Source organism: Carlito syrichta, unplaced genomic scaffold (genome assembly GCF_000164805.1).
Source record: "Carlito syrichta isolate Samal-C Ts95f unplaced genomic scaffold, Tarsius_syrichta-2.0.1 Scaffold315364, whole genome shotgun sequence".
In the NCBI taxonomy this organism is placed as follows: domain Eukaryota; kingdom Metazoa; phylum Chordata; class Mammalia; order Primates; family Tarsiidae; genus Carlito; species Carlito syrichta.
This window is the reverse complement of record NW_007259460.1, coordinates 284460-302916: the sequence shown is the minus strand read 5'-3', so window position 1 is coordinate 302916 and position 18457 is coordinate 284460. Positions and strand designations below refer to the sequence as shown.

At 32.8% G+C, this 18457-nt stretch overlaps 1 protein-coding gene across 2 annotated transcripts in view; it reads right to left on the bottom strand.

Moving 5' to 3' along the window:
* Window positions 1-328: 328 nt before the first annotated feature.
* NETO1 (neuropilin and tolloid like 1) overlaps window positions 329-18457 on the bottom strand; it is a 130115-nt gene continuing 111986 nt past the window's right edge. The window contains exons 8-11 of one of the 2 annotated variants that reach the window (XM_008072639.1): window positions 7402-7515; window positions 3167-3725; window positions 2125-2199; window positions 329-1267 (exon numbers count right to left, since the gene is read on the bottom strand). In XM_008072639.1, the coding sequence (XP_008070830.1) occupies window positions 2139-2199; window positions 3167-3725; window positions 7402-7515 (734 nt within the window). In that variant the 3' untranslated portion in view covers window positions 329-1267; window positions 2125-2138. The remainder of the gene's footprint in view (window positions 1268-2124; window positions 2200-3166; window positions 3726-7401; window positions 7516-18457) is intronic. The other variant, XM_008072638.1, reaches the window with a different exon arrangement.

Genomic DNA, 18457 nt, shown 5'->3' with positions numbered 1-18457 from the left:
AAGTAGATCTTAGAATTTACATTTGTTGTATTAAGCACATCATAATCACTAAGCATTCAGGTATCATATGTGTGCCTGAGTATAAGAATAATTCAGAATAGTGTAATTTAGTTGAGAAAAGGGCCTGTGAATTTAAAGCATTTTTAAAAAAGACTTTCTTATTCTAAAAGAACATATTCCTTAAACTTTTAGAAGTCAAATATTTGGGGAAGTTAATAAAAGATATCCTGTACCCTAAAAGATGGACAGAGTTGATATAAAATGTGAACTTATGTAAGTCATGTTTTTTTATCACTCTAATAGAAGAAAACACTTCTCTTAACTCAAGTTAAGAAATTATTATACATTTTATATATCTTTATATAAAAAGTTACAAGTAGCAAGCATATGACATAAAGAAATGAAAGAGTAACAGCAGTATTCAAGAATGCATGCTTTTTTACAATGTGTCTAACAAAAAGGATATTTTCCCAACTCAAACATCCAGTACTGACATGCAGGGTATTTTCTCAAACTGTCAATTCTGTCATATTGCTAAGTGCTTAATCAAAAACATTTCTATTGTAGAGTATGAATGGCAAAACACCTGATTTCAAAAACTATTTCTGAAACTCGGTATCTTCCTTTGATATAAAACAAAAAAGAAACCAGGGGTATATAGGAAAGACCAAAAAATGAGATTTTTTATTGCAATCTAGTGATTTTACTCGTTACATTTGCTGCATTGAATCATAATATAACAATAGGTGTGTGTAGTCCATAAACCTCTAGCTGGTGTTTCCATGGTCCACATTGTCACTTTTCATTGTAGCATGTTCAAATTCACTCAGGAACGCACTATTCTCAAGCAGTCTATATAATGAAAACAATGTACATGTAACACAAGGATCATCCAAATTTGTGTTTTTTTCACATATCACACAATGTACAATTATATAACAAGACATAAACAACATAGAAACAAAAGTGAAATTGACAGTGAAAGTAAAGTTGGGGTAGTCTTAATCGGGAACTAATTTCTTCTTCAAGTTTCCAGTAAATCTCAAAATGTATTTAAAAACTAAGGAGCACTTGGTGGCCAGCAACCAAATTACGAAATGAACATATCATTGTGCAGCAGGGATGTCTTGCCGAAGGAATAACAAATGTCTGCAATTCTTAAGTTTGGATAGAGGCAGTGGAATGAATTTAGAAATATGTCCACTTTTCACAATTCACTATAGAATTTTCTTTTCACAGTCCCCATGTTTGTATAAATAGTTCTTCTCTGAAAATAAAACACAGTTAAAACATTTTCTCCCAATGAAAAATGCACACAAATACACCAATTTGTTAAGGTAATATAGAGCATAGAGCATGGAAATGCATTCATCTAATTCAAGAATAGTTGATAGGCTTGAAGAATTTTGAAAAGATTAGCTGTCAAACAATTTTAATTGGAAACAAATTAGGCTAATATAGGTATAGACAATCAAGTGCAAAAAGTAAAGCCATTGTGATATCCGGTGACAAAATAGATGCACACAGAGAACTGGTAGTAATGGAAACTTTTACATGATCAAGCACTCAAATTTTATAGTGTAAAATTTGACATGACATGCTGCATTTAATTTTAATGATAAGCTATATACTCATGCAAAAATAAGAATTCATGAATTGTATTAAGGATCACCGAATACTTAGTGTATGAGTTTTGGTAGAATGTTGCCAGATTATATAAACAAATTGATTACCAGTTTTATACATTGACTTCAACTATATTGAGACCGAATATTCTATTTTCTTTGTTTTGAAAATCTTGTGTTTCTTTGAAGAAAGTTCATTAATTTTAATAACCTTAAAGCTTGTAAAATTTAGGCTATTTTGATGTCCTTTTAAATGACATTTTACTATAATGCTTGATGGCAAGAATATTAACATTTATTTTAAAGATATGTATCTTGAGAATCATCTCTCATTTAGCACTGAATCTATTATATTTCTAATCATGAAATGTCATGAAACACACAAATAAAAAATAATGATTAAGTAGCACACTCCCTAAAAACTACAAGACAATTGCAACAAAACAAAACAAAACAGAATACAACAAAGTGGGAGAAGGAACCAAGGGCATTTGCTTACCTTGAATTTTCTTTTTAGACCCTAGTTGTGTTGTATTCAGATTCATGTTTGCTTAGAGACCCAATGAGGCAGAACCTGGAATGTTATGGCTATTTCATTCAACAAAGTAGTATTTTGCACAAAAATAAATATATGCACACAAATATTTACTTAAAAACATTTCTAAAATAAAACTGTGGAAACAGACTTTTTCCCATCCACATGCAAGATGTATCAAATCAACTAAAATATTTTAGGTTTCGAGAATATATAATGAATGGAAAAACCATGTCAATTCATAAAATAAGCTAAATGCTAACAAACATGCAAAACAAAACATAAATAAACTGGATATTGGAATTTAAAATAAGTTTTTCTAAATTTAAATTTTCTTTCCTCAAAATCTTTTACTCATTTTAGGGCTAATAACATAACACAGATAATATTGTATTTATATTAAAAGAAAAATGAATGTTTCTATTAATTCTTGCTATGTTTAAATATAAATGTTTGGTATACTATACTATCATATGCTATTTCTCATATAAGTAGTATGTAATAAGTGAAAGAAAAGTACTTTTATTTTCATACCAAAAATAAATATATTATTTTGCAAAAGATTTTTTGGATTAAAATTATTCATCAAGATGGGTTGGCCATCTTGGTAAGGCAATTGTTGATATAATTTCTTAAAATATAAAAATATTAATGGGAGCAACATTAATGATCATGTGGAAGCAATTAGCGTAAAAATTGTATTATAAATTAAAAGTCATAACTTTTATAGAAATTAATATTTTTATACATTTAGAAATAAATTAAATATCTTTGGTCTGTGTGTGCATGTGTGTTTACACACATAGACATATTATGTACATATGCAAGATTTAGGAAGAGTATGGATAGCACTGAAAACAATAATGGAAGAAAAAGGTTGAGACACTATTACTTAAATCATTAATTAAATGGAAACTGAAATATAAAGAAAAAATAGAAGACAATACTCTGGAAGTATTTCAGTCCTCAGGTTATAGTTGTCATCAAAAAATCTATGGATACTGACCGCTGGACGGACTTATCATGTCTGGACAGCCTGTGACTGGTGGTTGGCACCTCCTCAATTTCGTCGATGTCACAGACATCTGCAGCATCTTGTGAGTAGTTGTGTTTCATGACAAGGATATTTCTTCTGTTCATGGGTGGGATGAGGGGTTTGCCTGGCTGTGTGGGCAGCTCTGTCAAGATAGAAGCATCTCGTGTGCTGAGGTTACTGCGGCTGCCTTTAGTGCTGGACAGCTGTGATCCACAGTGATGGTCATGAATGCATTTGGAAGATGACCTCCGCAGTTTATGGTAGTTTTCAAAGTCATCTGCCACATCTGCAAAGTCCGCTGTCGCTCCTGTCCCTCGGAGAGTACATAACTCATAATGAGGAGGTTCAAATACCTCCTGGAAAACTGTCTGGTCAAAGTCTGATTTCCTTTGGACATATTTTTTACGAGGCTGTTTGATCTGTACAATGACAGAAATGATAATAAGGATGATCACAATGCAGGAAGTCACTCCAATGACAGTCCCACTTGTGTTGGTCAGCTGGTCCAGCAGGCTGGTTTTCCTCTTTTCTATGGGTTGGAGAGAGGACAAACAAAACAAGAAACAACCCAGCACACATTAATATTTTAGTCAAAGCATACAAGAACTTTAAAATGAAATAGACTGAACATAGACTTTTTACAGACTTTTAGTAGCTTAAGAGAATATTAATGACAAATAAAAGGCCCTACTTTTCACAATAACTCCACTGTCTAGTCTTAAAAATAGCCCTCTCAATGCCCATCATCTCCTCTTAAAATATACATATATACACACATATGATCTGTTTGTGTATTTTAAGTATATGTAAAGTAACAACAATATTCTGATAGCAAAGTGTAATTCATTTCAACTTCATGACATGCACCTTTGGAATGAGGGCATGAGAATGTACACAGACTCTTTCTAAAATTAGATAATCATAACTGGTTAAAAAAATTAATCTAGCCAGTTAATGTCTGATTTAATGAAACTTTGAAAATTGTCCTAATGGTGGTGTCCATCAAGTGATGATACATTTACTTAAATCTACTAAATTCCTTTAGAAACAGTGATAGACTGTGGCATTTGAGCCATAACTTGCCGCTTCCACCCTTAATTCATCATGATGAAAGTTCTACTCAGAGAAATTACAGATGAGAACACAGGGCTTCCTTACCTTGCAGCTCCCAGTGGAGACAGTTACAGTGTCTCCCTAGGAGGGATAAACCACCAGCATTTCTCAATGTTGCTCCTCCCCCAGAACCTTGTTACAGGTGCTCTATTTCAGGGCCACGTACCTGAGATGTCTTAGGCTTCCTTCTTCCTCTCAAACCCTACTTAGAGGGCAAAAGTTCTACACCAAGTACTGCCAGTTGAGAATGCTAAACCTAGATCATGCTTTCCCAAGTTTGCTGATAAAAGAGATCTGCCTGGAGTGGCAAGCTAAAAAGACCAGATGCTATTATCCTCACCCATGCTCATTTCATAAAGTAAGGATATTACTTCAAGAGAATTGGGCCATGGATTCTGCCTTCATACAGAGAAACGGTGCAGAATTTTGCAACATGATGACATAGTCAAAGTGTTGCAAACAAAAACGGAACAAAACAAAAAACAAGAACAAAACAATCTTGTTAACTAAAAAACCTAATATACAGAAAAACTACTCTCAGAAATGAAGATACTGACAGAGAGAGAAAAGTGAAGGTATTTCAATGCTAAAAGAGCTGCCTTAAGATAAATACTGAAGAAAGTTTTTTGAGTTAAAAACAAGTGGCCTCAGAGAGTAACTCAAATTCACATGAAAAATCTAAACAACTAATAGACAGGAAAATAAATATAACTAATAAAAGTGATTATGTAAAAATTATGAAGGACAATATAATTCCATGATTCTACTGCATTTTTCTCTTAATTTTTGAGAAAAAGCAACTATTACATGTATATAATTGTATTGTTGACCTATAACTTATGCAAATGCAGTAAATTTGATGACAACAGTACAATCAAGATAGGTGAAAACAAAACTATTATTAGAGTAAGGAAGTGAGACCAGAGGGTAATGCAAATTTATAGAAAAATATGACATCTACAAATAATAAAGACGGGCTGTGTAATGAATTATATAATGTATACTTACTGTCTTTTGTTTTTTCAACTTCTTTAAAACATGTAAAATTATATATAGTAATAATAATTGCAATATTTTGTTGGATTTGTACATATAAAAATGTAATATGTACAAAAATAATTGAAAAAGGAAAGAGAATAGAGTTACGTAGGAATAATGTTTCTATATCTCACTAGGATTAAGTTAGTATAAATCTAAAATATACTCTGATGAGTTAAGTTGTTTATCATAATCACTAAAGCAACTACTAAGAAAGTAACCAAAAAACTGAAAAACACTGAAATACTTAAAATGTTATCACTAGAATATGTTAACTTAATGCAGAAGACAGCAATAAAGGAAGAAAAGAAAAAATACATAATGACACATAGAAACAAAAATTATTATGGTAGATATAAATCCAACTATATCAATGACAGTATTAGATACACATAGATGAAACAACTTAATGAAAAGGCAGAGATTATCAGACTGCATTAGAAATTAAGTTAAAACTATAAACTGTCTATATTATATTTAAAAATATAGATAGACTGAAAGTAAGAATAGAAAGGAAGCATGAAAAACAAATTATTTAAAAAGTGGCTATACTAGTGAGAGATTAAATATAACTTAAGACAAAAAATTTTACTAAAAATTAGAGGATTGTTTTGTAGCTATAAAAGGGTCAATTTGTGAGGAAGCTATAACAATTATAAACATATATGAACCTAATGACAAAGTTTAAAAATACATGAAACAAAAGCATTACGAATTAGAGAGGCAGACAATTCAATCATAATAGTTGTAGAATTTAATAACCACTTTCAATAATGGATAAACCATAGTAGAAAATCAAAATAGGAATAGCCTTGAATAATGCTACAAATCTACTCAACATAACAGACATCTCTAAAACAATGTGCCCAACAATAGGAATTACATATTCTTTTTAAGGACATGTAGGATAATGTTTAGACTGCACCATATGCTTTGTTATAAAATTAACCTCAATAAATCAGAAATCACTGAAAACACAAGAGAATGAACTAAAAATTAGAAGAATGATTTTGACTTTTGAAGAAAATGATTCTCAATTTTCAGAATGCACATCCATTTACTTTTTTATTTTGATTGCTGTTTCTCACATACATGGGGGCAAATTTACACTGAGCAAACAAAGCCAATGGTGACTACTAATCACCATTATCATAACACAGACGTGTATTAAGATAACTCAGAAAATATTTAATTTTCTATTCATTCAGAAGTGGACAAAGTCATCATCAACAACACCCTACAATCAAAATAGTTGATACTGGAACTGCCTTTCTTATTGACTGCATGAAACAATAGATAATGTGTTTAATTGCCAGAAGCTGTGGCCATGCTTCTTTGCGTCTATCCACAGAAGAAAACTTAATAGATATTGGGCTTTAAGCATAAAAGAGATATTTGTGTATCTTCATTTGCAAATTGTTTGATATTAGATCTGAATAAAAGAACTTATATGGCACTTTCAGCTTACTAAAACATGCAACATTCATAATTCAGTCAAGGATCTCTGCCTACATAAACAAATCTTTGTGTATAGAAAAGAGACAGAGGCAGGAACATTGGAAACTATTTCCACTGGAAAGGAAAAAATATTTTTTTAAGCAAATTTGCAGTGGAGTTAAGTGGCTGGAAGTGCTTGAAGGCCCAAGTGCTCCTTCAATATATTTTATTTCTGGAGTATGTGCACAAAGTTCAATGAAGACAATCTAGAATGAATGAGAGGTGTAGCCAAATAATGAGGGGTATCATGCATGATAGGAAAGTAATGAACTCTACTGAAAGCTCCAATTTCCTTTCCATGATTCTGTAGGCTCTAATAAGGTGTCATTATGAGTATTCAAGTGTTAAGGATAGTCCACTAAGTATTAGTGATGAGGAAATAGCTGGATACAGCATGAGTAAAGGCTAAGAAAAATGCCTACACATTGATTATAAGACATAGAGGGAGCTCACAAAAGGCACTATACACCCTATTTTTAACACTGTCTAATGCCTGTGAACTTCTCACCCACTCCACAGGGAGGGGATTGTTTTACATTTCAAGGACTAATAATTACCTTTACAATGATTTTCGTCCCAAGGATACACACAGTTCTGGAGTCCATTGCAGACCAAAGTATTATTAATACACATGTTACTATGGCAGAAGAATGTATTACCTTCACAAGGAGCTAAAAACAAGAACAAGACAAAGGAAGAAAGTTATAACCGATGCTCAGTAGTAAATCACTCATGCTACAAATTGAAAAACAAAAAGATTAGAATGATAATTTGCCACAAACTGAGATAAATGATCTGCCATACAGTTTTCAGAAATGTTGCAGCCGTAGTGGTAATTATTTCTTGTGTTGCTAACAGAGTTTGCATTCCTCTCGAGAAACTCAGCTTATAAAAATGCCCTGGGGTATTTTCCATCATTAAAATGAAGTACATTATCCACACTTTATTTTTTTTTTAGTTCATGCACTCATTTAGCAAAACTTAAGTGTCTACTATGTGCTTAAATTATGTTTTACACTGAAATGATGTATAAACTTAGAATTACTGTGCAAAAACATTTCATTAAAATATTAAAATAATTTTGCATGATACGTACTTACCAAGTACTAATGAAGAAAATATACCAAAGAAAACTCTATAATATCACTTAAAAATGTGAATCAAGGAAGAATGTTATGAAAATTCAGAGCCATAAAAAACTAATCCTGAACAACATAAAATATGCATATTACACACACCAACATTTAATATGTATGTGGTGATGCAACCAGACTACTATGCATGTATGTCATACATTCTAGTGATCTGATGTACAATGATGGCGATCTCCAGATTACACTGCAGGGGTAGGGCACTGGGAGGTAACAAAGGAATTAAATCTGGTTGTATAATTATGAGAAAATGTGAGGAGTTTAACACAGCAAGGTAAAATGTAAGATATGAGTTCAGCCAGGCTCAGTGGCTTAACCTGTAATCCTGCGCCTTTGGGAGACTGAGGTGAGTGGATTGCCTGAGCCCGCGGGTTCGAGACTCACCTGGGCAGCGAGACCTCATCTCTACAATAAATCAAAAAATCAGTCGGGCGTGGTAGTGCATGCCTGTAATTCCGGCTACTTGGAAGGCTGAGGCAGAAGGATTGTCAGAGCCCAGCAGGTCAAGACTGCGGTGGCCGGGAGCGGCCAATGCACTCCAGTCTGGGTGACAGAATGAGACCCCAACTCAAAAAAAAGAGATGAGTTCAATATTAGGAAAATATGTTGTTTTCTTTATTAGATAAATAGAATATTTAATAATTAGTCTCTAGGGCAATATTGCATTGTGGATTAGAGTTTACAGAAAGTACTTTAAAACTAACTTTTGTTTTTACCTTTGTATTCACTCTACATATCTCATAAAATATAATTTTAGTTTTTTTAAAATTTATGTTTCTGCAATCCTTTTAAAGACAGGTATTCTAGAAAAATGTATTGCATTCAAGACATAACTTACAGTGATTAATCAATCAGCAAAAGTTTACTAATGATAAATATTTTCTAGACACTCTAGTCGGGTTACAATACATCTTTTTCACTTTCAATGTGTATATTACATAACATTTTAGAAAGTTAGCTTGTTGACTGTATTTGCTATACTAATCAAAATTGTCAGGACAATACTTTGCTACTTAATATAATAATGAAGGCAACTTAGCATATTTTATCTTTCTTAGAGAATTCTTTTAAAAAACAACAATCTTTAAAAACACAACAACAACTAATTCTGAAAATCAAATAAAGGCAAAGAAGTAAATAACTCAATCAAAATGATTCCTCCTGGCTTTATGAACAGAATTTCTTCTTTACTCTTTTCATTTTGACTTTAGCTTACAGGTTAAAGGATAAAAAGCATAGACTAGTCATTTGGGGAGAGAAATTTGGAGTAGAAAATAGGTGGTAGTGATCTTTTTTAAAGTATCATATTTAACATTTTATTGTGCTAATGATTTGTTAAGCACTGTTCAGTATAAAGCTTTTGCAATGTAAATTTAACAATACATTATTGCAAACATCTGCTTTTTAGTAAGGAACTAAATTTGAATTTCTATAGCCAACAATAATGGCTTTTGCAGAACTGAGAAGGTCTGTTATGCAGATAATGAATGTTGTCGAAATTTTTACTTGTGTAAAGGAGTTTTTGGCAAATAGATTAGAAGGGCTGCAAAATGCTTTTGTGAAAATATTGTGAGCACTTAATTTTCTAATAAATTGTAGTAGTTTTTAAAAGTACAGTTACCCATCAAATAAGAAATACTTGTAAGAGTATATATATTTCTTGACATTCTATAATGAGTTGAGTTGGAAAATTACTATAATTATTGAATAGAATGTGTTAGCTTGAAAACTTAAATATACCAATAAAAATAACACCGAATTCTGTAATTGAGTGAAGTACAATAGTATGTAGGTAAAAACACTGAAATATAAATTCCAAATACTGCAAATGTGATTGTATTTGTTTCTGCTGCTTAGTGGTTGTGAAACTATCAACGTGCCACTATCAGTTATTTCATATTAGTGGCTTTACTGAGAATGTTATAGGTCATCCAGAAATGTCAGCAAGTCTTATTTCTCACAAACTTTTTTTTTGTTTTTTTGAGTTGGAGTCCACTCTGTCACCCAGACTGGAGTGCAGTGGCTGCTGCCGGCCACCACAGACTTGACCTGGTGGACTCTGGCGATCCTTCTGCCTCAGTCTTCAAAGTAGCTGGAACTACAGGCGCGCACTACCATGCCAGGCTAATTTTTTTTTTTATTTATTGTGAAGATGAGGTCTCGCCAAGTTGCCCAGGCGGGTCTCGAACCCGCGGCTCAGGCAATCCACTCACCTCAGCCTCCCAAAGCGCTGGGATTACAGGCTAAGCACCAAGCCCGGCCTAACAAACTTTTTTTTTTTACATAAATAATTCATTCAAATATGCCTGATAATTGAGAGTTACTTTAGTACTTTTTCATATCTTTTCTCCCTTTACTTTTGCTAATACTTATGGAATTGCTGTGCAAATGACAAGCAAAACAAAAACAAATGAATCTTGACAAGGCTAAGAAACAAATGTATAACATCTTACAACTTATATAACTTGAACAAAAATAAATCTTGTTTTATAGGCACCCAAAATATAAGATTATATTGAGTTCTGAATTTGCTTGACGTTATTGTCTGAATATTTCTCTCATGAATGCATAAATGCAGTGGTGCACTAAAGATTCTCACCTCTCTCCTGTTTAAGAACTGGAATGGCATATCTGCCTATCAAATCAAGCCTACATATTTACTGCTCTTTCAAAGACTCTTTGAGTACACTCTGTGCCCTAATGCTTGTACCCCCTACTCCCAGCATACTCCTGCCATGTCTGGCTAAGTGTCCACACACCATCTGCCTCTCTCAAATACCCATTCTCCACTTTGTCACCCAAATTATATCAACTGTATTATCTATACAGTCCTAAAATATTACTCTAATCTATTAGAAAATCCATCCATTTCTTAAGTCCTATTACACCTGCAACTTCTAAAAAGAGTTAGACACGTAGTATATAAGTTGTCTTTCTCAACAAGTTCTGTAAGGCCATTTTAAATATTTTTAATGTATATGCTTAGTCTCTTCTAATGGTTTAGGTTTACTAGACTTGTAGTGAAATATTTAACAGATATTTTTGATGTATTAATATTACTTCACAAAAGATGAATCTGGCCAGGCTGCATACCCTAATATTCCAGAGAGTGGAAGATTCTAATAAATGTGTTTATTGATGGAGAATAAACAAGGCATGATCTTCAAATGCAACACGTATTGTGATATTCTCAGAAACGAAACTTCAGCATAATTTCTTTGATTCTGTTACTATTTCTGACAAAGCACATATTTTACCAATTTACAGAAGACTTGTTCTACTTAGAATATTTAATATTCATGTCTAAAGCGATTACCTCTTAAAAAACAACTTCCTTATTTCTAGTTATCTAAAAGAAACTCAGTTAAAATTCACTCACAATAAAGTGGCAGCCAGGTAGGCAACACCCAAAATATCAAGTGCCTCACGATCACAAGAGTGGAAACACAGTTTCACATTTATTTTCATCAAAATGGTAAATATAGTTTCATGTTGATGTTATAATAGTAAGTACATAGACGGAAACAATTTGCCACTGCTTTGTCACTGAACTATTTGAAGGTGTATTTAGACATGTGGACACTCAACTAATGTAACTTCACTTCATTGAAAGGGTTTATTGACTAACCTTCATCATACTGTCATTCAGATCTAATAATAAGTTTCTTTTAAGACATACTTAAAGAAGAAAAGAATGCATAAGTGTGTGTGTATCATTGCTCTTGATTGAAATCATTTACATAATATAGAAAGTAGACATCATAACACTTCAAAATGAATCTTCCCTCTCTGTTCTGTGTGCACATGCATTTGTGTGAAGCATTCTTTTTTGGCTATGCAATAGACTGCAGATTAAACAAAGCTTAGGGAGCATTTTTGCAGACACATAACCTGGGATTGGAGAGTCCTGCCAACAGGACAGAGGGCAGACTGTGATTTGGGCTGCAAGGAGTTATAATACTTAAGAACAGATTACTTCTTCCATGTGCAAAAGCAAGTTTATGAGAAAAGGTAAAGCAGAGTGACTATGGGCTTTGCAGCCTGACCGACTGGTCTCCAAATCCCATATCTGTCTCTTTCAAGTCCTTTGTCCTAGAGCTCGTTAACCTGTCAGTGACTCAGCTGCCACATCTGTAAAATGGAGATTAAGATAATACTCACCTAAATGATTTAATTATGCTCAGAATGCAGTGTAGTGTTAGCCATGTAGATGCAAACTTTACAGACATAATTGTAAGCTGTTTTAGGAGAAAAGTTCACAGAGGCTGTGGAATCAAAAAACCTGATTTTGTTTTTTATCAGTCCTTTTTCGATGGGCAACACGGTTGGTTCCATGTTTTTGCTATTGTGAATCATGCTGCAATAAACATGCGTGTCAGTAGTATCTTTTTCACACAGTGATTTGAATTCCTCTGGGAAACTGCTGGGGGTGGGGGTGGGGTTGGGACTGGCAGTAAGGAAACTGCCAGGGGAGGGGGAACACACCTCATCAATAAGGGTACCTGCATAACGAGCATTTGTATACCTAGCCCTGCATTGTACCTCACATCTTTAAAATAAAATATTTTTTTAAAAAAAAGAAAAGCGAATTTTAAAAAACTTAAAAAGTCTGATTTTGAAGCATGAGTCAACCACTTCTTAGTTGTATGATCTTGAGCAAATTTACTTAAATTTTTTCAGTTTCAGTTTATAGCTACATAATGGGGATAACTATGAATATCATATACATTTGTTGTAAAAATTAAATGTGATAAAACTTTCAAAAAGAAACCATAACACAATACTTTCATATGGTATATAATGAGTGTTAGCTCTTTTAAAACTACTTTGATAGTTATCAAAACAAACGAAACAAAACAAAAATTAAGATATTTGCTACAAAATCATGACTTAATTGATAATAAATTTCTAATTGGCAAAGTCAGGATCTCAGATTCCTTATTAACACTAAATGAGACTGCATATTTGAAGGATATGTGGAGGATTTTCCTGAAACTAAGACTTCCTAGTTATCTTATATCTTGTCAAATATACGCCTTTGCTACAACCATGCCCAGTGTAAAATGTTATTACGATTCAATTCTAAAAAGAAGCAGAAAACAGAATTTATGTATATTAAGTAAAATAGCAAATGCACATTTTAACATGTGTTTGTATTACTTAGTAGGAGGAAGATTTGACAATAAAATATACTTAGTTGTGAGAGTCTTTTTTTTTTTAACAGTTTAACAAAAATCATCAAGATAACAGGTATTTTCTAACATCAAACTGAAAAGAGAGATAATAAAATTCCATCTTGGGAAACCAAGATAAATAGTATGTAGAATAGAATATATTTTGGCCTTTGGCTCCAATATAAATGTGTTTTCTTTTTCAAAGAATTTAATGATTCTATGGAATTGAGGATGAAAGTGACAATATTGTTTATAATTGTAGTAATATTCTTTAGAATAGTTAAATTTAATATATACATCTACAGAGTTTGAGGTTATCTATGTGTACCTGAATCCAATTTTAAAATTCCAGTTTCAAATGTCTTCAGTGAACATTTATTCAAATGCTTATAACAAATTCTTGGAGACATAAAATTTAGTACAATATTTTGCTTGAGAGAGGAAGGAGTATTTTGTAGACCAGAACAACTGAGAAATATGGTCTGTTATTTTTAGTAATGCTCAGTGCCTTGTACCCATAGAAAGGTTCAGAGAAGTCATGAGGTAAAAAGTTTACCTTTGTTTCACCTCAATAACTCCAACTATAGTTGTTTACCACTTAATGGATCAAAATAAAATTGAAAAAACACAAAACTTTGGGAAGTGTTGCTCCAGTATCCAAAAATCACTAAAGTGATAGAATCCTTAATTCTTAAGGGAATAAAAATAGTGTGAATGATTATCAAGATGTGAAGATGGGTAAAAATGAGAATACATTTTTTAAAAATTATAAAAATTCATAAACACACCTATGGAAAAATTTTCTGGAAATACATAAGCCAAAATGTTAGTGGTGTCACTTTCTAGTATTTACTCGTTATATTTAGCTTTTTTGATAAATTTTTCATATATACTCATATATACATATGTGAATACATACACAAACAAGCACATATACATATGTATAGCTTTATAATTAAGGACAAATTTACAAGTTTTCATGAAAAATTACCAAATGTTAATCCAAAAATATCAATTTTCTTTTTCAGGTTTTTGAATCATTAAGACAGTTTTTACATAATATTTTTACTTTGCTACATTTTTTAAAAAACAGTTACACTTAGGAAGTATCTTACTGAATATTGATTCATCGATCTTTTGGGTTGTTCTGAAGCTTTCATCTGTTCCAATTATTACCACAAGGTGGCGAACACACATCAGATTTTGAGGAAATAGTTCACTTCGTCAAGACAGTTAAGTTGTGAATGCAACTGCGACGACATATATACCTACATATGATCAATTCCTTAAATAAATACACAATAGCGGGAAACAATAAAATTGAACATATTTGAATTATATAACAGTACAAAAGAGAGATTGATAGCCACAACAGTCAAAATAAAGAAAGATTTACATAATGTGTTTAATAAAGGATCATAAAACATATTTTCTAATGTGAAAGGTTCAATTTTGTTTGAAAATGATTGTTTCACATGTCTATAAACACTGTTTCAATTCTGTAATTTAAAGATTTTTAAATTTATAATAGTTATCCGAATGCTAAATTCTCTAAAGCTCATTTTATTGTGATTTTTCTTTCCTTTTTAAAAAACAAATTCCAGAAATCCACTAAATTCTATTCAATAAATATTAAAACAAAATTTTAATAAAAACTGCAGATTTCTTTCTGAAACGCTGAGATTTTAACTACTCATTGCTTATAGTTAATAAAACTATCATTGGTAGTTCATCAAGTAAGTCATTATATTGCATCAAGAAAATGCGGAATAAGAAGTGATGCTTGATAATACTCCCCTAATGTCATCATATCATCTGAATATGTGTTGTGGGCTGGGGCCTGGAGCTCTCTCCTTTCCTTCCCTCAGTCCGTTCATCTTGTTTACTTCACTAGTTCTCCCTGTTCCTTGCTGTCCTCAAATTCTTTTGGCTTTAAATTGAGCTTTGTCTGAAGCTCACTGAGTTCTGTGGGTAAACCACACACACACACACACATTCTCTCTCTCTCTTTTGCACACACACTCACCACACACTCATCACATATATACCACACGCTCAAATTCAACACACTCACACACCAGACTCACAACACACCACACACACTCATACTCATACATCACACACACCCACCACACACTGAAATTCAATACACACCATACAGACTACACACACCACACACCCCACACAAAAACACACACCAAACATAATCCCATACACTTGAACACATACACTCACACATAAACCACACTCACACACATACATCCCTCACACACTAAAAAATGCACACTCACAAACTCAAAACACTCACAAACCACAGACACCACACACAAACCACATGCTCATATACTTCATACATACACTTACATGTACTTATATGCACTCACACAAACACATTAACGCACCATACTGCTTCACATACTACTCACACCACACATACTACACTTACATGCATCCTTCACATACTCAAAGCACATACTCACACAAACGTGACACAATCACACACCACATACACTTGCACACCACACACACACACATCACACACTAACACACTAATACTTATACTCACAGGCACTCATACACACAAACACATTTACACACCACACCCATTCACACATATTCACATACCACACAGACTCACACACCACACATACTTTCACAGACTGACACACTCTTATAAACTCACTTACACCACACAGCCACACTCATATCTTTAAAACATCGCCTTCTTCTCCTTCCTATTATTCACCATTCTCCCAATATTTAACTGGAACAGAAATCCTCACAGACACAACGAGAAGCAGTAGGAAATGGAAATAGCTCAGAAACCACTTACATCTTCTCATTTTACCTCTTGGATTCAACTTTTACTGTCCTTGAAGATTTATTAAACTTTCTGATACTCAAGATGATCTAGAGTCTATTATGATCATTGGCTGAGAGAAAGGAATGAAGCTTAACATTGTGATAACTATGCAAATGTGAGACATATTTACATGAGATACTTAGGTAGTACCTTCTTACTGAATAGTTTTGCAAAACCCAGCACACAGAGAAAACAATTGCTTTTATGCAAAGTTAATTTGGATCGTCTAAGGTTGTTTTCTCCTGCCTTCTGAGGCCGCTATGCTGGTGTCCACAGACCCCTGTAGTCAGAGTGCCTGGGACCTTTGTAGGTCCCTTGTCTCCTCTATCCACATCCTATTTCTGGTGATTTCAGTCAGACTCAGACCCCACACTAATGACTCAGGGCTTTCACTCAGGCTCTGACTCCCGCCTGAGACTCAAACTTGCTGTGAGCATTCAATTTCCTCCTTAACATCTCCATTTGGAATCCTAACCACTGAGCAACACTCCCATCCCCGACAGCTCTTCTAAGTGAGTCCAAGGACACAGCAGCTACAGGAACTTTGGTCACTGAAAAGAAAAATCATACCACATACAACCTTGCTTAAAACACGTCCAATGAAGTTAAATTTCAAACTCCTCATAGCCTTTAGTACAGAGTAAGTGGTTTGCGTTCTCAGAGCTTCAGCTACCCTAGGCCTCGACCAGCTCCCTCCTAAACTCAAGTCTACCCATCATAGCCATAGCACACAAGCCTTCACCTTCCCCACCATAAGACCCACGTAGGTTTTCCCACAACACCCATTAGAGTGTGAGCTCACCACTTTTTAATTTATTTATCTGTGCATTGTTCACCCCTCTTAAAATAATGTAAGACAACAACACATATCACTTTGGATGTGCTTAATAAATACTTGTTAACAGACCAGACATGAGGAGAAAAATTATTTAAGCAGCACAATATAGAAATGCCATCTTCTCACTAAAGTCTGACAATAATTTTAATTTTTAAGAAATAGCAAAACCTAATAAACTTTATGAAAGAAAATTAACACATTAGGCATATCAATCATGACTAATCAAAGATGGATTTAAGGAAACTTTGAAAATTGGAATAAAATGTATAGGTTGCTGATAATTATAATTTTTATTTGTATTATTCTAATGACAGAAACAGAAATGTAGAAATATCTATATAAAATATATTTCATCATCAGAATCGATTCCAAAACAGTTTTATTTTTTTCCCCAAGATAAATGGAAAAAATTCCCTTGTCACTATATTTTAAACTTAAAATGACCAGTAGAGGGATATAATTAGAGGGAATAACATTTTATTTGAAAAATGATGACCAGATTTGAGGCCAGAAATAGATTTGTGAACCTTTTCTTCATGTCTTTTATAATCTTCATAGCTGCTTTGAAAAATCAATATTTCTTCTCAAAACTCCCTGGTTCAATGTGACTAAGTTTTTGATTTAAAAAAAAAAATCTAGTATTTCCAAATAAGGTATGTATTATTCTGCTTTTTTTAATGCAAGAAATTCTTTTCACAAATATAAATAATCTGACACATAATTGTTAGATTCATCCCCAATATTTGTGCAAAAATTGCATATTCTCACTATTTCAAAAATATTATATTAAGAAAAAAAAAACAAAAGTTGATGGGAGAATTATATTCCATAGATAGAGACAATTTATTTTCTTTTATATGGGGTGAAACACATCATAACTTATCAATTCTTTTATCATTCCAATAAATTATTCATTTTATACTTCCATTACGTCTGCCTTGAATCAGTTGCATATTCAGTGTAATTTAGTCATTCGATATAATTGGATACAATTACAATAAGAAGGATATTAAATTCTTTGAGAATCTGCATTTTGATTACTATTAGACCCCAGACATGTAACCCAGGGTTTGTTTTCATGATATATACATGTCTGTAACAGTTGGTTAGTTCAGACACACTGTTCTTATAATGGTACAAGTCTTGGTTTCATTGTTCTACATGTCAAGTTACAAAAAGGCTACTAGCAGTAAATAAAAATGAGAGCCAAGCATAAACAGACTACTACAACCTCAAGTTTGTTATTCTGCTAGTTCAAATGCTAATAAGCCAGTATAATATTCTGTCTCTATATAACAAATATATGCTGTTTATTTTAGTGACAGATATAAACCACAGTAGCTATAATGCTAGAATTAGATCGAAGACTGTAAATTATCCCCAAGCATTCTACCAAAATTTATAAGAATCTGATGCCTTTATTCTTGTTTAAATGATTCCTTGCAGATCCACACACTTTACTAACAACATTCCTCTAAAATGTTCAGTGAAAGTTCTGCTGCACTTGAAGGGTAATTCAATTAATAAATGTAGAATGCAAAATTAGTTAAATTATGATGCCTGTCTTGGTTGAATAAACTACTTAAG